This window comes from Bos grunniens, chromosome 8 (assembly GCF_055505025.1).
Source record: "Bos grunniens cultivar Pamir isolate PY7600 chromosome 8, Bosgru_T2T1.0, whole genome shotgun sequence".
NCBI classification, from domain to species: Eukaryota; Metazoa; Chordata; class Mammalia; order Artiodactyla; family Bovidae; genus Bos; species Bos grunniens.
The window spans coordinates 63,699,399-63,720,238 of NC_141172.1; the positions used below are offsets into that span (position 1 = coordinate 63,699,399).

At 39.6% G+C, this 20,840-nt stretch overlaps 2 protein-coding genes across 18 annotated transcripts in view; one reads left to right on the forward strand and one right to left on the reverse strand.

The window, feature by feature from the left end:
• The window catches only part of ERP44 (endoplasmic reticulum protein 44), a 96,931-nt gene extending 90,540 nt beyond the window's left edge, over positions 1–6,391 (reverse strand). Inside the window, exon 1 of one of the 2 annotated variants that reach the window (XM_086416098.1) lies at positions 6,267–6,391. In XM_086416098.1, coding sequence (XP_086272224.1) covers positions 6,267–6,323 — 57 coding nt within the window. In that variant the 5' untranslated portion in view covers positions 6,324–6,391. Of the gene's footprint in view, positions 1–5,998; positions 6,246–6,266 lie in introns of those variants that run through there. The other variant, XM_086416097.1, reaches the window with a different exon arrangement.
• Positions 6,392–6,396: 5 nt separating this feature from the next.
• INVS (inversin) overlaps positions 6,397–20,840 on the forward strand; it is a 135,601-nt gene continuing 121,157 nt past the window's right edge. For 15 of the 16 annotated variants that reach the window (XR_015169975.1, XR_015169976.1, XR_015169971.1 and 12 more), the window contains exons 1-2: positions 6,463–6,627; positions 9,545–9,671. Coding sequence is in view for 6 of the 16 variants with exons in the window: in XM_086416075.1 (XP_086272201.1) it covers positions 9,566–9,671 (106 nt within the window). In the remaining 10 variants the exon portion in view is untranslated. Of the gene's footprint in view, positions 6,628–9,544; positions 9,672–20,840 lie in introns of all 16 variants that reach the window. The other variant, XM_086416086.1, reaches the window with a different exon arrangement.

The window sequence follows — 20,840 nt, forward strand, 5'->3', positions numbered from 1 at the left end:
AGCAAAACTATAAAAGTCATTAATTATGAAGAAAACAAATCTTTGGTTGTAATCAAATAAATGTACATTTAAACCAGATAATATTGTTGGTCTACTAAATTGGCACAGACTACAAAAACACCCATTGTAACTAGAGTGTGAGAAGGTGGATATACTCATACATTGTTCATAGAAATAAACATCTGTACAACTTTCCAGTAGGACAAATTTGTACAATGTATCAGAAATCCTAAATAAAAGACATCATAAAAGAAAAAAAAAAAGGATCTAAGATACACAATTCTAGAGAATTAACCTGAGAACATATTTGTAGATCTATAGTGAATATCATTGTATGTGAATCATCTGCACATTTTTTTTAACAACTATGGAAAACTGGAGATGACCAATAACTGTATTTTATATTAAAAATATCATTTATATTAAAATAGTAATATTTTAACAAATGATGAAATAAAATATAGTGCATCGAAAAGTTGAGCTACTACAAAGCTATTAAAAGTCAGAGTCTACAGGGTGGAACATGTTGTCAGTAACTGTGACAATCAGACATTTTTACACGGCTTTTACAAGTTTGAGTTGAGTAGTACGCTCCAGTGCTTCCCAATGTGACTGAATTTGAGGATCAACTAAAGTGATAAACAGTTAAAAACCCCATGGCAAAGAATGCAAATATGAGAAAAGTCTGTTACCTTGTTGGCGAGAACTCAGAATGGCAAAACTCCTGTGGAATTTCCACTAACTAGCAACATCTACAAAGTTACATTTATTATTTGCCTGAGCAACTTCAATTACAGGAATCTATTAATATCTCAAAGATACACTAGCAAAAGTAGTTCTGAAAGTAGTTTAACATATTTGTTAAAGCAAAAGAATGGGATCAATGGTAGCCACATTTACCCAGAGGAGAAATAAACAGTGTAAAAGAAATAAGGAATATTTCTATGCTGAATACACTTTACACTCTAGGATACACTTTACAGATTTTAAGAGGGGAGAGGGTGAGGTGGGCAGATAAAGTATGAATAATGTGCTAGAGTTTACAAAGGAGATGGAGAAACATACAGATATACAGATACAAGTAGACTGCTTACATTTCTTTTTAAAAGAAAGAAATAAAAATTTAAAAAAAATTTTAAGGTTTCTTATATTAGGAGGAAGTTAAGAAAATAGAATAGACCAGGGATAGCAGTTAGCCTTCTGTAAATATAGTTTGTTTTATAGATTGCTTTGAAAGCAGTAAACCTTACATATTGATAATTATATATTAGAAAATAACTTTGTAAAAACTGAAAAACAAATGAACCTAACTATTGAGTTGGTGGTTAAACCCACATAAAGTTAACTACAAATGTACTGGGAATAAATGGAACAGAGAAACATGAAACCACACCACGAGGACACAGTCAGAAACATTCAGAAAGTGAGAAATAATATAGGACAGAGGACCCAGTTTTCTCAGCAATAAATTACAAGGGGGAAAAAATTGAGATTGAGAGAGAAGCCACAGATTTAAAAATTTTAAGAGAGATGTATAATCCAACTGGGATGTATGGCCCTTACACGGCTCCTGCTTTATACATCCAATTTGTTAAAAACATTTTTTTCTCTTTGAAACAGGAAAATCTTAACACTAAGTATTTGATGATATAAAGAAATTTCTGTTACTTTTTCCACTTGTGACAATGGTATTCTGTTTTTTGCTTTGTTGTTTAATTCTTACCTTTTAGGGAAACATACTAAAGAAAAAAACAAATGACCTGGGAATTAAAAACAAAGCAAACAAACAAAAAGCAATGTTTAGGTCCCCCAGATATAACCAGCCTGGTAGAGGGCCTACACAGAATTGTATTAAAGTTGGCCCAAATGGTTCTAATGAGCAACCAGGTTTTGTAAACAACTGATCTGGAGCAAGCCATATCAATAGGATAAATAACCCACAGAGTTCTGAATGTAACAACATGTATCCAGAAGTACTCTTTTTGATGACAGGAATCAGTATTTATAATAGTCACAAATGGCTAAAACTGACATCTCTGAATTCTACTGTACTTATTTTCTAAGGTACTTAAAAGAGTTTAGTTAAATAAATATTTACTTAGCTCTCTGATTTACTTAGTTCCCTAAGCAAACACTTCTTGGCTTCTTATACATATTGAACAAACCAGGAGAACAATAATGGCAAAAGCCTTAACATCCAGGCACAAGGCAATTAGGGCTAGTAACAACTTATGATCTATAAACCTAATCATCAAGAGATTAATGAGAAAGCCTTTTCCATAAAGTCACTGGAGCAGAATGTTATAAACCTGTGAACCACAGAAAACGTGCTTTAGGCTATATCAGACAACTTCATTCTAACTTAGTCTTATTTCACTTATCTCACAATCTAAAAACTCACGTACAAAACCAATGCTGGAAGAACTATTAAGAAATAAATAATTTAAGGGGAAAATGATCACTTTTAATCCTGAGTAAACCCGTCTCAGAAAGATAAGCAGAAAAGAGCTAATGGGTAAGTAACTGATTCTCTGGTTAGTGATAAATCAAACATCCCCTTAACTTATTCTATGAGCTGCCAAGTAAAGACTGTCACGTAGCAAAATGAAAAGATACTGCCATGATACATCTGGCCAGATGCTTTTCCTCTGATTCAGGTAGCTCTCCTTAAAAGGACACACAACTGAGAAGGAATTTCTCAATCCAGACATTATATACATGGAGATTTAGTAGAGAAATGTTGCTCTAGCATTCAAATCATCCACAAAATATGATAAACAGTTATAGAGGCAGAGATTATACAGTTTAGGAACTAAAGTTGTAATCGCACATCTAATGGATCAATTCAAATCATAACAGTAATAATATAATGACATACAGTAAAGGTATCAGGAGGATGATGCCGATTTTGCATTTGCCAGGTGACTCAAATACCTTTTCTGATTTACCCAAAATCAGTGTGTCTACAATACCTGACTTTGCCCAAGACATGTTGCAAATTCAGTGGAGTTTAAAAATAATTTAAAGGCAAAGGTTGTGTTTCAAAAAGCAAGCCCAGAGGGATGGTATGGGGAAGGAGGAGGGAGGAGGGTTCAGGATGGGGAACACATGTATACCTGTGGCGGATTCATTTTGATATTTGGCAAAACCAATACAATTATGTAAAGTTTAAAAATAAAATAAAATTAGAAAAAAAAAAAAAGCAAGCCCAAAATACAAGAACTCATTGTCTAAGACCCTGACTTTAAAGTTATCTATACATAAAAGCTCAGGGAAGAAAAAGCTGTCACATTGAACTTTTACGTTTAGTTACCCATCCCAGAAAGGCTTTTAAGGCATAGAATGATATATCCCAAAATGATTTTGAGATAGAGGTCAGGGGTGAACTACCTGCCTACAGAAGTTTAGGATTTTATGTTTCAGCTGTTATCTTATGAACACCACTAAACAGATCTAGTTCTTCAGGGCAGAGGTATAGTTTGCCTGAAAAAAAATCACTGTGGTAAGAGAATATATGGCTTTTTGGAGCATGCCATTTAAGAGAGAGAAAAAAAATGACCTCAGCTAAGTGGGAACTTACATATTCAATGGCTGAATAGGGGAGGGAATAAACTTGAAGTCTGAGAGGGGAAGTTGGAAGGAGGAGGAAGAAAGTACACTAGAGAAGATAAAGGATATATTTTTAGACAGGTGGGTTACTGAGTAAGCAGGTTCCATCACAAGAACAGAACTGCCAATTAGATAAGTAATTCAAATTGTGATCAGACAGATGTTCTATAAATATTTGCTAACTGGCATATTGGAGAAGGAAATGGCAACCCACTCCAGTGTTCTTGCCTGGAGAATCCCAGGGACAGGGGAGCCTGGTGGGCCGCCGTCTATGGGGTCGCACAGAGTTGGAAACGACTGAAGCGACTTAGCAGCAGCAACTGGCATATGATTATTAAAACTACTTTGTTTACTTTGGTAAACACTGTGTTTGAATTGAATTTAGCTCCACTTGTAACTCTGGCTTACTAAACCTTTTCTTGGGCTTTATTTTCCAGCCTACTAACCTTTACAGGTTAACCTTTATTCTCTAAAATACCTTCTATTTTGCTACATTTATTTAGAGAGGTAAGATTACAAAATGTTAACTAGAAATTAAAAGTATTAGAAAAAAAATTTTTATGCTTAACAAGGTTTGTAGGCTTTCTATAAAAAGCGTAAGTTATCTCAAAACAAATTATTTTTCTTTCTTAAATTTAGCTCTACAGCCAGGGAATCTTATAGTTTCTCTAATCAGTATTTTACCTTTTCTTTTCAATCTCTTATGATTTTTGCCCTTCATATTTTTTATATGAATAACCTAGAAATAATTTCTGGCAAACAACTCATAATTCTGGCCATTTTTATGGATATGGAAAGATTAGTATTTATTACCCTTAAAGACAGAGTGGTCTTAGTATTATTCTAGTACTCCAGAAGAAAGAGACCCACAGGGTATGATGCAATTACCAAGAAATAGTTCTCTACAGAATATTTTCCTCTATAGAGAAGACACTCGTTACCCTATAAGAAGTGACAACAGGACACTTCATCATGTAACATTCCCATGTTTACATGCAACTTTTAGTTCTCAAAAGTATTTCTACATACCCTTTAGTTTTTTAATAGCACTCCTCTGAAAAAGTCCAAGTACTGGGTATGGCCTTTGAATATGACTTGAAAATCACAGAGAAAAGAGGGAGGAGAGAGGAAGGAGAGGGGAGAGAAGAGAAAACAGGAAGAGAGGGGACACGCAGAGAGAAACTATTTCAAACACAAACATTAAAAATTTAACGTGATATGGCAGAATAATCACTGTGAGTCAAGACACCTGCTTCAAATCCCAGTTCTGCCAGTAACCAGCTATATGACTTCCTGTGAGTCATTGAATTATATTTCTTACATTGTCAAGAATGATTTTAACTTAATGTTCAACTTAAATTTAGCTTTATAAAAATCTACTACAAGGAGAATCCCATAGACGGAGGTGCCTGGTGGGCTACAGTCCACGGGGTCGCAAAGAGTCGGACACGACTGAGCGACTTCACTCACTCACTCACTCACTCGCTACAATTAAAGTACTTTCAAATATCGTGTTATAACAACAGTTCAATTAAAAGTACATCATTTTGCCACATGAAGTTAGTCCTTCACTTTTGTCTCAATTTGACCTGGATTACTCAGGTTGCACACTCAAGATGTACTTTGGAGGAAGACGGAGTGAGGGAAGATTCCTTTGCAAGATGAGATGGTGCTGAGCCGGTGAGGGAGTTAAGGAATAAGTGCATATGTATGCAGAAAACCTGGTCATTCAGCAATCAGGAGCCTGAAGAACAACTCTGCTTAAATTTCGGGGTGGAGAGGGGCAGTATAACCAGATGCGAAGGAGGCTCTGAGCTGGGGCTTTCTGGTAATCACAGCCTCCACCCTTCAAACCTTTCTCCCCCAGTGGACACCAAACCAGCTTCCAGTTCCGGGTTCTCAACCAATCGTATCAAGCCACAACAGAGGGCTCCGCCGACCCGGGCACCGTTTCAGGGCTCACGAGCAAGATTCACAAGACCCCAGCACCTGTCGGCCTCACACTGTTCCCAAAAGAAGGGGGTGGGAGGGAACAGAAGGTCTACGCCCCGACCTTTTGGACACAGACTACCACCAAGTTCATGAGCCCTCCGAAACCCGGGGGAAGGGGCGCTGCTCGCCGTGACCCTCCCACAGTCTCTTCTCTCAGGGCTAATTCTCGGGTTTCCAGGTCTCATTCTCCGTCCGTGGTTTCTCAGGCCTCAGGAACCCGGGGCCTGGGAAGAGGACAGACGGATGCCGAGAATGAAGGCAGCGGGGGAGGGTGCACTCCTCGCCACCAGGAGAAAAAACAGGAAAGCAAGGGTAGGAGCAGCTGTGTCCCCCTCGGCAAGGGCGGGAGACCGACAGACCATCTATCGAAGGGTCTGTCATTCCTTCACTCACTCACCAGGAGAAGCAGGGAGCATCTGAGGTCGGGTAAGGATAGGAAGATGCCAGGAATCATGGTAACGCCGGAGTCCGCGGCAGGGACAGGCGCTGGCGTCTGGGACTGGAGAAGGTTGGGTTAGGATAGGAAAGGGCTGGGCTCCGGGCACCGGCGGCAGTGGAGGATTCTCCCGGCAGCGGGACCCCGTCCTCTCGACCCGGAGCTCCAGCGGCGAACACCCGGGACAACTTCCAGAGAGGCCTCGCACACCCTCACTTCCGGGTCCTACCTCTCTCAGAGCCCGTCGGAACATGTAGTCCTGCGCCATTCTCAGAAAGCACGTCATCAAACGCACGGAACTCTTTTCCCATCAAGCTCTCGGGCCTGGTCCACCAAGTCGGCCGCGCGCGGGGCCTTGTGGGATAGAAAGGGCGTGGGGGAGTTATTAGAGGACGCGAACTACAATCCCCAGAAGGCTGTGCCGTCAAGAGCCTCGCGCCGCCTTCCGAGGGGTTCCACTAGTTTTCAGCTCGGTGGGCTCAGTCCCAGCTGGATGTAGTGGCCTGGCCTGGCCTGGCAGGAGGGGCGGCCCAGCGGGGGTCGTGCCTCCTGGAGCCGCCCCCAGGACTTGAGTCCTGGAGGAGGCGACGGTGAGTAAGAGGGGCCTGGCTGGGGAGGCTCCTATCGGTCTGCAGTGCTAGCCCCTGCCTCAAACTCTCGGCCCTCCTGGCCTGAGCTGTGGCCTGAACCTCCAATCACTGGCCTCCTTGCCTACTTGCTCTTCTCTCTGCGTTAGTTCTAGCATTGTAAAGTCAGAGCCACCCCCTTGTTGTGTTTAAATGGAATGTGTTAATGACTTACCCATAATTGTCACTTTGGACTCCTGTAAGGAATAGTTATGGGATGGACTGGGGAAGCCCGTTGTAAACTGAAAAGCTCCGTGCGAGAGTGATTGCTTCTGATGCATGGATCACTCCTACAGGATGATTACAACACTTGCTAGCCAAGCAGTTAAGGAACTTAACCTGGGCCCGGTTAGCTCTCCAGATTCATTTACGAACACCTAGCTAGATCGCCGTGCCGCCAATTGTAGCCAAGAAATCTCAACTGAGCTTGCCTGGTAGCTCAGCTGCTGAAGAATCTGTCTGCAATGCTGGAGACCCTGGTTTGATGTCAGTCACCATCTCTGAGAACTTCCTGAACAACCAGTCCTTTGGTCCTAATCACAAATACTCTTCCTTTGCTTGTGACTACAGCACCACTTTGGGGTTCCCTGGTGTCTCAGATGGTAAAGAATTCGCCTGCAATGCAGGAGACTTGGGTTCTGTCTCTGAGTAGGGAAGAACCCCTGGAGAAGGGAATGGCTACCCACTCCAGTATTCTTGCCTGGAGAACTCCATAGACGGAGGAGCCTGGCGGGCTATAGTCCATAGAGTTGGAAAGAGTCAGTCATGACTGAGCGACTAACAGTACTACTACTACAGCTGCACTAGTTTTCTATAGTTATTATTAGAGCGTTTATTACACTGGCTTATTTTATAGTTAGTTAATGATGATGATACCTTTGCGTTTTATAGAATTTCATAACTAAGAGGTTTTGATCTATAAAAGTTTAGGAAAAACAGCGCTAAAAATTTTTGGTATACATTTGAGTTTTTTTTTTAAGGATTTAGGCTGACAAAATTAAATAGTGATGGAGTCAAGATTTTTATTTAGGTCTCCTCTCTCCTAGTCTGGTATTCTTATATCTTTACCACTCACCAACCTCTCTGGTAAATAGAAATGAGGAGTTAAAAAAGATCAGAGACAGATGAGTATGAACTCATTACTCCAAGAAACTAAACTCTGACCCTGGTCACCCTCTGGACTTAGTACTCAGCCTATGACTGATTTTTCACTCAACAAGCATTCACTGAAAACCATCTATCTACCTGTTTCTGTACTAAGTTGCTAAGAATTATGAGATGTATATAAATATATATAACTGAGATAAAATTTTTAGTTTGTTTTCCAAAAGTTTTTTTTTGTGATTCTGATGTGTCCAAAACTCTGATCACCTGGAGTGATCTAAAGTGTAGAACAATGTCTAGAGTTCAGAACAGTGCCTGTCACATAGTTGGCACTCAACCTGTTGAATGCATCTGCATGGTCTACTGATTTCATGTTTCATATTTTACGGGAAGGCAGAGCTGAGGTAGCTTATGTTTACACTGCATATTGTTAAAGAACTGGACCTTGAGCCCAAGTATAATTACTCTTCTGTGTTTTAACCTCCACCCCTGTTTTGCAGCTTCTTTAAGTCACTTTAATTTAATCCTGCATATAACTGGTTTTTCTGACATGACAGACTTGCTCAGACATGACAGAAGTCTCTCAAAAGGCCCATAATTTCTGCCAACACATTAACTGAAATTGTCAGCAAAATAAAGCCATGAAGAGCTAAATTTTACAAAATTAAGAAAATACCTTTACTTTAAAATAACCAATAATCCTTGTCAACGACAATCAAGCTCATGAACTGTAATAAATTTATTTTATAAAAGAGAGTCACAGGGATTGGAGTTTCACTTTTTGTTAAAATCAGAAGAGGGCTTGCTTACCCTTATGGTAGATATTAGCTGTAGCTAATTAACAGCTGCTCCCTTTAGATAGGTACATTTGCTCCAGTTTGCCGTGTTACTTACCACTCCCCATGTTTCTTGTACTTATTATCTCCCTTATCCTTGTAGGTTCAAGTTTGAAACTTTGATAGGACATCCTAAGTTTAGGATGCAAGTTTATGATCATTGATGAAACTCCTTTTTCCTTCCATCAGGTACTTGAGTTCTTCCTGCTCCTTTTCTGACATAATCCAAACTCTGCTTAAGCACTCTTGTGATAGGGAATGTACTATTTTCTTATGCAGCTAATGCATTTCTAGAAGAGTCTATCAAACCATATCAAATGACCAGTCAGCAAAATTTTCCTTAATGAAACATGGTTTATCCTAACGGTGTGATTTCCAAGTTAAGTTCCTGAGGTCCACATTTCTAACTAGGTATATTTCCGTGGTGGACACAAGAAGAGAACAAATAAAAATGCCTCCTTTTGTGGGCATGAAAGAAAGAATGAGGTACCTTCTAATTTAGCACTTAAATCTAGGTAATTTTAACCTGACAAGTTTATATCATTATCTATTTTGTGACTTGGTCATCACCTTTAGTCCCAATATCAGTTCTAATATTTAATATTATGTGGAGTCAAATTACCTGTATTTACTTAGCCAGTCACTGTGCCTTTTGAACCCTGAGTCTAATGTTAAATACTTATGCCTTTTTTTTTTTCCCCTCAGCCCCTGATAAGTGTCTTAGAAGCATCTAATCCTTTCATTTTACAGATGAGCAACTTGTACAGAAGTTCAGCTGATTTGCTCCTTATGTATCTTCAAAAACTAGGCCTATATAGACAGTTTGAATCCTGGTGAAGTGTTTCTAGTGAGCCATAATTATAACATACCCATTTAGAACTGGTGAGATGGATTTCAGAAGTGTTTCCTACAGATATTTATTGGTTGCATCATCGTTTCAGGTTGTTGCAGTTGAGAAGACTATGAACAGGTCAGAGAACTTGTTCTTTGCCGGTTCTTCATTAGCATCCCAAGTTCATGCTGCTGCTATTAATGGAGATAAGGGTGCTCTTCACAAGCTTATCATAGGTAAGCTCCAAGTTCCTCTTTAAGTACAGAAACTTGAAAAAATAACTCTTTGTCCTAAGGAAATTTGTTCATTTTGTTTTAATTTGCAGTTTACTCACACGTTTTAGTGGAAATACATTATTGTTTATATTTGGTTTCAAGACTTGGACAAGAAAGAAATTAAGCCCTGAAACTTAAAACTGTGGTTTTTAGATTAGATGAAAAGTACTTGAGAAATACCTGTGTATTTGACATCAAATCTAGATCCATCTAGTCAAGGCTATGGTTTTTCCAGTGGCCATGTATGGATTTGAGAGATGGACTATAAAGAAAGCTGAGTGCCGAAGAATTGATGCTTTTGAACTGTGGTGTTGGAGAAGACTCTTGAGAGTCCCTTGGACTGCAAGGAGATCCAGCCAGTCCGTCCTAAAGGAGATCAGTCCTGGGTGTTCATTGGAAGGACTGATGTTGAAGCTGAAACTCCAATACTTTGGCCACCTGATGTGAAAAGCTGACTCATTTGAAAAGACCCTGATGCTGGGAAAGATTGAGGGCAGGAGGAGAAGGGGATGACAGAGGATGAGATGGCTGGATAGCATCACTGACTCAATGGACATGGGTTAGGGTGGGCTCTGGCAGTTGGTGAGGGACAGGGAGGCCTGGTGTGCTGTGGTTCATGGGGTCGCAAAGAGTCGGACACTCTTGAGCAACTGAACTGAACTGAACTAGATAGGTACTCTAAGGTGCTGAGAGAATTAATTTGTCCTTTAATAATTCATCTGTTATTAGAGATCTCTGTAAGAACAGAGATCTGGAATGAGATATTAGATAATGATATATAACATTTAATATATTCCCAAAGTAATGTTTACAAATGATTTAAACTTCAATGATTTTAAATTGATTAAATGTTCTTATCACTGATTCAGCTGATTGAAGTTGATAGTTGTCATCCTGTCTTATATAGAGAGAAAGGTCCAACATGGAGGTTCTAGAAGAACTTCTAGAGAAGTTCTAGAGAATAAAGTGAACAGGAAAAAGACAGTGGCTGAGAATTTTCCAGGACTGCAAAAACCACAAATCTACATAGTCACAAGTTGTTAGTCCCAAAGGAAATAAATAATATAAAAATCTCCATTATTTATAATCTCAATACATACCACTAAATGTTTAGTGACATCGTGATTGACAACCTAGTCTTTAAAGTCAACACTATTTGAACCTCCATACCTATTCCTTTAGAATGTATTTTCACTCTAAATGTCTCGTTTTTCCAGGAATTTCTACCCATGCACCCTAACTGATGACTAGTTTTTCTAGTCCTCAATATGACATAAATTTTGTCTTTGTTTCCTCTATACGTCTATTCCCTCTCCCCTTTTTTACCTTCTACCCCCTTACCTTCTTCTCTGCTAAGCAAACTCCAACTCATCTTCAAGGACAAAGTTCTCTTAGCACATTCTCTGTAAAGATTTCTCTTCTCTGTCAGAGATGTGATCCTCACTTCACCTCAGCTATCTACATTCAGTTACTCTTCGAATTTGACATCTTCTACCACCTCTGACTCTTTCACTCAGACACCCACCATTCAACTAAAACTCTTAGTTCCAGCTCATTTACTAATTAGAATGATAGTTTTCAGTGTCACGGAGTCCTCCAATCCATTATCTTTTCCACTTTTGACCGTCATTATTCTGTTTTTACTTTCCTTTCTATTCAGCCCTGATTCCACAGTCTATAATGAAAATCCTTCTCTTGGAAGAACTCCCTTTTCTTCTCACCTGTGACACCTGGCTGTTGCAATCCCAACTTTGGATGGACCTAATCCATCTACTTCTGTCAAGCCCTGAACAATTTAACCTGTCTGGAAGATTGGTAACACCTTAAATTCATGCCTCCCCACTTCAGAAAGGCACTCAAGACTCTCTGCTCATCATATTACATTTCTCCATATGACTGTCCCGTACCTTTTTCCTCTACTGAAACTCTGACTACTGCCATATCTCCCTCCCTCCCTTTCTTAGCTAATGCTTTATGCTTCTTACTGAAAGTGAAAACACTAAATAGGAACTCTCCCAACTTTCAGCCCAATAACTATGTCAGCCTACAGCTTCACCTATCTTCTTCTTTCTTCCTGCTGCTGCTGCTGCTAAGTCACTTCAGTCATGTCCGACTCTGTGCGACCCCATAGACGGCAGCCCACCAGGCTCCCCCATCCCTGGGATTCTCCAGGCAAGAATACTGGAGTGGGTTGCCATTTCCTTCTCCATCTCTTCCTGCTAAAACAGAGCAAATATCCCTTTCTGTCAAAGATAGTTTCTCCCTACATCCTGTCTTCTCAGGGATCTTGTTTCATTTTTTTAACCTCGGATTACTACATCATCAACCTTTTCCTGTATTCTAAATTCTTTTATCAACATTGAAGATAAACATGCTCTGTTAGCTCCATTATTTAAAAACCCCTTCTCTGCTCCTTCTAGGTATCCCCCTCTAGGTATTGCCATATTTGTCAGCCCTCCTTTGTGTAAATCAATGAGTACATGGGCTAAACTGCTTTAACAGTGACCTAAATAAGATAGAGGTATATTTCATTCTCATAATAGAACAAAGGTAAGTGGGCAGTCTAGGGTGGAGAGACATCTCTGCTTTACAAAATCATCCAGGGATGTTGCTAGGGCTTTACTTTGCCATTCTCAACATGTGGCTTCCATCTTTGGGTCAAAGGCAGATTCTTTCGCTGTTGTCAGAGCCCGGCCAGCAGGAAGGGGGAAAGAGAGTGTGCAAGGTAGCAATTTGTCATCCTGGAAGTGGGTGGAGTTAGAGCCACGCCTAGGACAAAGAGCCTAAAAAAACTTTTCTCTCCCTGAATGGCATCACCTCTAGCTAAAGCTCAGGGTGCTCAGTTCCCAGAAAGAAAGAATGAGAGAGTGGTATGGGGACAATTATCAACCTCTGTCACCAAAACCAAGCTTCTTGAGCCATCTGCACTCTTTATCCCCACATCTTTATCTCCATCTATATTTTACTGAAAGAAAAGAAAATATACTTTCTTATTTTGAAATATATGTATAGAGAAGTCCATAGAACTTAAATGTTCAATTTAACGAATAAATATGAAGCAGAAGTGCATGTAGTCAACATTAGGTCAGGGAACAGGACATTGTTCATCCAGAAGCCCCAGTTCATTCTTCCTTCCCTCTTGGCATAATATGGTGTCTTGATGTTTATGTGATAATTATATTGTAGTTTTGCCACCTAGTCATATGTCTTACACTCTATAGTTTAGTTTTGCCTTTTTTGGACTTTTCTCCTAAATGTTCCATGTTTACTTGTACTAAAAATTGTATATTCAGTTATATCACTTTGGAGCTCAAAACACTTGAATTGCTTCCCATTGTATTTGGAACAAAATTTTGAAACTATACCTCTTTCTCTCTCCAACCTCACATTTCACCACTCTCTTCCTAGAAAAACCTGCTTTATTTTCATTTCTTAAATCTGTAAGCCCTTTTCCATCTCAAAGCTTTTGCCTAAAATACTATTCTCCTCATTCTCTGTCTGGCTGACCTTTACTCATCCTTCAGATCTCATCACTGAGGTCACTTCATAAAAGCCTGCTCTGCCCATTGAATCTCAGTGAAGTCTGTTCACTGTGTCCTCTCTTGGAACTCTTCAGTTTTCTTTCATAGAATTTATCTCAGGTCATAACTGTGTATGTGTATGTTTGACTATTTTAATGTCTCTCTCCTCTCTAATTTAATAGCCTCCATGAGTATAGACTAGGTCTGTTAAAGTCATAGTTATACATACAAAATCCAGCACAGTGCTTGGCACATAGTAGGCATATGAGAAATGCTTGTTGAAGAAGTGAATGAAAATTATTATCATTGTTTTAAGTATCTTTCTTCCCAATAAGTCTATAATCATTTAGAGGGCTGAGATTAAATCTGAATTGAGTTAAATTGAATTAAGAGACAAGTTAGGGCTAAATTTCATTGGAAAAAAGTTTTTAAGTCAGAACTCCTCAAGAAAACATATTTTGTAACTCTTTCATTATTTTAACATGAAATATAATTATCAAGGGGAACAAAGCGTGCAGTATGTGGTAAATTAAAAATACTTAAATAGGCTCAATCATACAAATTAATGTGTTACCTAATAAAACTTGAAATATTTCTATAATTTTATATCTCCAAAGGAAAAAATTCTTTAAAAACAAAGAAGCAGTCATGATATGAAACAAATACAGAACTGATAAATGTATTTATAAGTTAGTTCTATGTATTTTATTGTGTTGTCTAAGGAATCCCTTACTCATTACTCACTTTGAGCTGTAATATTGTTCACCTTTTAAGAATTCTGCCATTTTTGTCTTCTATTCAAAGACAGTAATACCGTTGCTCTGTGGTATTTCCTAACATTTGTATATTCCCACCAAATAATATGTTATTTTTTAGTATTAAGATACATCTTATATTTCAGTGTATCTTATATGTTCTTTTATGTAGCATGAATGATGATCTCTTAATTACATGCTGTTTCTCTTTTGTAAACTAGTAACATAGTACTACAGATGAATTATTTTTTTCCTTCAATCTTTGCTCACCAACTGCTCGATGAATTCATTCACTTTAGCATTTTCTGTTTTCCCTTCTCTGTTTCCATGGAGAAGTGTGTCGTGATGTGTTTGACTCCATGGAAACAGATGAGCATCTCTTTCTACATACACAGCTAATTAAATCGAACACTTTCTGTGCTGCCCATTGTCCTGGAGGAGGAGTGAAGAGGCTTTTCCTGAATGAGACATCATTTTAGTTGCAATTCTTAGTGTTTAACCTAATACAGTGGATTAATGTTTTAACATAGCTTATTACGTCCTAGATTCAGATGAATCAGGACTCAGTACTGGGCCCTAGAAACAAACATACATAGTAAAATCCTTTCATGCTATGACTATCATTTATAGATTTGTAGATTTTTCTGTTAACATTAAGCTCAAATAATTTAATTGAATACCAGAGGTATTGTGGGTAATATATTTTAGTTGATTCATTGTAATACTGTATAGTGTAATATAGTAAAAAGGATACAGATTTTAGAGACAGATAAACCTGAGATTTTAATTCTGGCCTTGTCTTTTTTTTTAAATTAAGTAATCTATTTATTTGGCTGTACCGGGTCTTAGTTGCAGCTGCAGGACTTTGCTCTTTGTTGAGGCATGTGGGGTCTTTCAGTTGCCCAATTCTCATCGCAGCATGTGGGATCTAGTTCCTTGACCAAGGATGGAACCCAGACCCCCTGCATTGGAAACATGGAGTCTTAGCCACTGACCCACCACGGCCCTGGCTTTGTTATTTATTAATTATATTACCTTGGCTTAAACCACTTAACCTTTTGAGCCTCTTTCCTCATCTGTAAACTATAGATTATAATACTGTGCCTGTGGGACAGTTAAATTAGATAAGGAATGTAAAATATCTAGCATCACACATGGCAGACAATAGATAGAAACTTGTTATATCAGGTTGGACTTACAGTAAAATGATCAAATCTTGTGTAGTTTCAGAAATGTCTCAAAAAGAAAAATCTCTAAATGCTAACAAAGAATAATCCTTCTTTGTAAAAACCAAACAAAATAATTTGTAAATATTCACTGTGTGTAATGATGGATCCTGGCATCGTTGCTAAAAGTGTTTGGGGTATTTGCAGTGGTAAGGTAGCCAGGCAGCACCACTTCTGATTCTACTATAACTTTTGTTGACCTGTCCATGCTCTGAACTTACATAAATCTCTCTGAATCGTTGTTTCTCTTTGTTTGTAACATCTCCCAACACAGTAGTTAGGTGTGGCAGGGAGCCTCATAAGTCATAGAGCAGTGACATTATTTCAGGTTACTTTTTCCTTTACCCTGACTTTAAATGTTATGGTCATTAAAGGTTTTATAAATGGTTGTTTACATATATGAAAGTGAAAATGTTAGTTGCTCAGTCATGTCTGACTCTTTGTGACCCCATGGACTGTAGCCTGCCAGGCTCCTCTGTCCATAGGATTCTCCAGGCAAGAATACTGGAGTGGATAACCATTCCCTTCTCCAGGGGATCTTCCCAACTCAGGGATCAAACCTGTGTCTCCTACATTGCAGGCAGATTCTTTACCGTACAAGCCACCAGGGAAGCCTACACATGTATATGTTTACAAATATACTTACAGGCATATGCATCTATGCTAATAATGATAATACAATTAGCCAACATTCATAAAGTTATGTTATATAAGCACCGTCTTAAATGGTTTGTAACATGTGAACTCATTTAATAACAAAACACAAGAGTTTGGGGTACTCTTACTTCCCTCATTTTATAGGTCAGGATACGGAGATGTGGAGAGATTAAGTAACTTGTCTAATAAAGAACAGAACTGAGATTGAAGCCTGCAAGACTGATTGTAAAGTCCACGCTTTTAAATAATAAACTATAGGGCCTCCATGTGTAGGTAGATATATCTACCTATACACGCACATTCTTGTGTATGAGTACGTAGAGAAAGACAAACATAAGAGGAAGACAAGAAAGTTGCTGAGTTCTAAACCTTGACTCATGAAATTCTTGGTTATCTAGTTTGGACTTTTCTGAACATTTTTGTGCCACGAACTCTTTTGGCAATCTGGTGAACTTTGTGAACCCCCTTCTCAGAAACATGTTTTTTAAGACCTTAAATATTACTTAATAAGAATCCAAAGAAAATCAGCTGTATCAAAATACATTTATCAAAGTATTTTAAAATTATGATGTAGCAATATACTTACATTCATTTTTTAACCAAATAAATAGCAAGATCTAGTGGCAGATGTAGCAACTATGATAATTTGAAAATAGCGATGAGTGTAAATAATATTTTAAGATAGCTCAACAATGATAATGAGATAATATGTAAAAATATTTTGTAAAATCTCAGGTGCCCTCAAAATATATGTCCCTTCCATGTTGTTATTCTCATTTTATATCAGGACACTCAGCAGTTAAGCAGTTTAGTTGCATAGCTAATAACTACACAGTTGAAACTCAAACCAAGTCATTGGATTATGGATCCTATCTTCTTTCCATTGTTCCCATGTGGCTTCTATAAAAATAAGCAGATAGTTTTTAAATCACCACAAATGTCTTCCCAAGATTGTGACAATCTGAAAGATATGAAGTAAAAAGCAGGTGAAAGGAGATAAATGCATCTTTGATGCCACACAAAGGTGACATTTTAGAACAAGCAAATAAGATATCTATAGGGAATGCTGAATTCACTTGTGTGGGACGGTATGACACCATAGCTATTGTGTAGAGTGGCACAACTGTCACTGCATGTAACAGGCATTGCCTCTAAACGCTGGAGTTGGAGCTCTGGCTTCTGCACGTACCAGTCTGTACAGAGACTCTCCTGTTTCAGCTAACCTTAAAATAACCGACTGCAGCAGAGCAGTGGGTTTCCAGTCATGGTTCCAGCTCAGCTTCCTGAACTGTGTATAGACTGAGCACATGCAGAATGCCAGCCACAGTTGGTGGTGGATTAGAGGCTACCTTCACAGTTGCCAGAATAATTAAAACAACACAGCACACTAGCCAGCTGCATCCTATATTAGCTGTCCCTGATAGGAATGCAAATTTAAGTGACTGCTGTCCAGTGAATACTGCTGCTGCTAAGTCGCTTCAGTCGTGTCCGACTCTATGCGACCCCGTAGGTGGCAGTCCACCAGGCTCCCCCATCCATGGGATTTTCCAGGCAAGAGTACTGGAGTGGGTTGCCATTGAATACTAGTTTACATCATAAGCCCTTCATTTGTACAACATGTCACAGTTACCAAACACTTCCAAACAATGAATCATCTCATTTGTTCATCAGAAGAAGCTGTGGTGGAGACTGGACAGGTATTAGCTGAATGTTGTAACCAAGGAAATGAAGGAAAGGAGTAGGGTAGCTAAATAAAAGAACAGGCCTTTCTCAGCTACTCTCATTTAGCAGGAAGCTCAGAACCTAATGGGCTGCTCACCACTTGGAAACTAGCCATAGAGCCACTATCCCCTTAAAGCAACCCAAAACAGAACCCAGGTGAGGAGGCTAAGGGCTGCTTTTTCTAGTCATACTAAGGGATGCATGCTTTCAGCTGCCTCAGATGCAGAAATGTTCCTTATAGGCACAGCATATTGGATAGTGGTGACACAACCAAATTAAATCTTCCCTATTGGAAAGTATAACTATCAATGACACAAAACCAAAGTATGTCATGGGTTGAAGAGAAGCCTTGAAGTTTCCCTGTATCTTAGAGCCGACTTTCTAAGAGTGAAGCAGCTGCCCTGGGATGCAGAGTGACCTGTTGACCCTGTGGTTCTGACTCCACTTTGGCCCCGAGAAATCTAGTCAGTCAGGATTACCCCAATGTGTGCTGATTGCCTCCATTTCTCACGTTCATTCTTATGACCACCAGTCCTGAATCCTCTCCCTTATTCAAACTTCTGAGGAAGGATGCTACTCTAGGAGGAAATTATTACATGAATTAGCATTATCTTGCTAACAGTAAGTACTACTGTCTTTGCTTAATACTAACAAATAAGATGCGGATTGAGAGTGTCTGTCAATTATGAAATACAATAAGCTAGAGTCTAGCATTTTTTCCAGTAGTCATGTATGGATGTGAGAGTTGGACTATATAGAAAGCTGAGCACCAAAGAATTGGTGCTTTTAAACTGTGGTGTTGGAGAAGACTCTTGAGAGTCCCTTGGACTGCAAGGAGATCCAACCAGTCCATCCTAAAGGAGGTCAGTCCTGAATATTCATTGGAAGGACTGATGCTGAAGCTGAAACTCCAGTACTTTGGGCACCTGATGTGAAGAACTGACTCATTTGAAAAGACCCTGATGCTGGGAAAGATTGAAGGCAGGAGGAGAAAGGGACAACAGAGGATAAGATGGTTGGATGGCATCACCGACTCGATGAACATGAGTTTGAGTAAGCTCCGGAGTTGGTGATGGACAGGGAGGCCTGGCGTGCTGCAGTCCATGGGGTCACAAAGAGTCAGACATGACTGAGTAACTGAACTGAACTGATTCTCTGTGTCATTTTTCATTCTAGAAGAACTCAAATGATAAAAGGAACATGCTCTACCTGTAATACATTTCAGTTCTGTTAATGAATTTGGGTTTAAATGAGTCCATATCTATAAATGCAGTGATAGAATCTCTGGAATCTTCTGGATTAGATATTGGAGGTCTTTGTATAGAGAATAATAACTAGCACTGAGTGACCACTCCGAAGACTTATGCATAGGGGTTTCTATTATCAGATACGTTGAGTCAAATTCAAAACTTACCTCCATCTTCAAAACCAAGATTCTGAAACAGAACAAAAACCTGCCTCTTCCAGGAGTTGGGCTTCCCTGGTGGCTCAGCTGGTAAAGAATCTGCCTGCAGTGTGGGAGACCTGGGTTCGATCCCTGAGTTGGGAAAATCCCCACTCCAGCATCTTGGCCTGGAGAAGTCCGTGGACTATAGTCCATGGGATCGCAAAGAGTCAGACATGACTGAATGACTTACACTTCACTTCCAGAAGTTAGTGTACATGACCTGAGTATTTTGTAGTGAGTGAAGTGAAGTCACTCAGTCGTGTCTGACTCTTTGCGACCCCGTGGTCTGTAGCCTATCAGGCTTCTCCGTCCATGGGATTTTCCAAGCAAGAGTACTGGAGTGAGTTGCCATTTCCTTCTTCAGGGGATCTTCCCGACCCAGGGATCAAACCCAGGTCTCCCACATTGTAGGCAGACGCTTTACTATCTGTACCACCAGGGAAGACGAGTATTTTGTAAGGCTCTTTGAAATTTCAAGAGCAGTTACCTTTCTTGCTTTATTAGCAGCATACGTGGAAACATGGATCAGCAAAATGAGTTATTGGAAAAGGTATGAAGTACTTCTGGGTCCCAATACATCCAAGATTCAAATATATATTGAAATAATTAGAGCTAAAACAGCTTCAGTTCAGTTCAGTTCAGTCACTCAGTCGTGTCCGACTCTTTGCGACCCCATGAATCGCAGCACGCCAGGCCTCCCTGTCCATCACCAACTCCCGGAGTTCACTCAGACTCACGTCCATCGAGTCAGTGATGCCATCCAGCCAACTCATTCTCTGTCGTCCCCTTCTCCTCCTGCCCCCAATCCCTCCCAGCATCAGAGTCTTTTCCAATGAGTCAACTCTTCACATGAGGTGGCCAAAGTACTGGAGTTTCAGTTTTAGCATCATTCCTTCCAAAGGAATCCCAGGGCTGATCTCCTTTAGGATGGACTGGTTGGATCTCCTTGCAGTCCAAGGGACTCTCAAGAGTCTTCTCCAACACCACAGTTCAAAAGCATCAATTCTTCGGCGCTCAGCCTTCTTCACAGTCCAACTCTCACATCCATACATGACCACAGGAAAAACCATAGCCTTGACTAGACGAACCTTTGTTGGCAAAGTAATGTCTCTGCTTTTGAATATGCTATCTAGGTTGGTCATAACTTTCCTTCCAAGGAGTAAGTGTCTTTTAATTTCATGGCTACAGTCACCATCTGCAGTGATTTTGGAGCCCCCAAAAATAAAGTCTGACACTGTTTCCACTCTGTCCCCATCTATTTCCCATGAAGTGATGGGACCAGATGCCATGATCTTCGTTTTCTGAATGCTGAGCTTTAAGCCAACTTTTTCACTCTCCACTTTCACTTTCATCAAGAGGCTTTTTAGTTCCTCTTCACTTTCTGCCATAACTGTGGTGTCATCTGCACATCTGAGGTTATTGATATTTCTCCCGGCAATCTTGATTCCAGCTTGTGCTTCATCCAGTCAAACGTTTCTCATGATGTACTCTGCATAGAAGTTAAATAAGCAGGGTGACGATATACAGCCTTGACGTACTCCTTTTCCTATTTGGAACCAGTCTGTTGTTCCAGGTCCAGTTCTAACTGTTGCTTCCTGACCTGCATACAAATCTCTCAAGAGGCAGATCAGGTGGTCTGGTATTCCCATCTCTTTCAGAATTTCCCACAGTTTCTTGTGATCCACACAGTCAAAGGCTTTAGCATAGTCAATAAAGCAGAAATAGGTGTTTTTCTGGAACTCTCTTGCTTTTTCCATGATCCAGCAGATGTTGGCAATTTGATCTCTGGTTCCTCTGCCTTT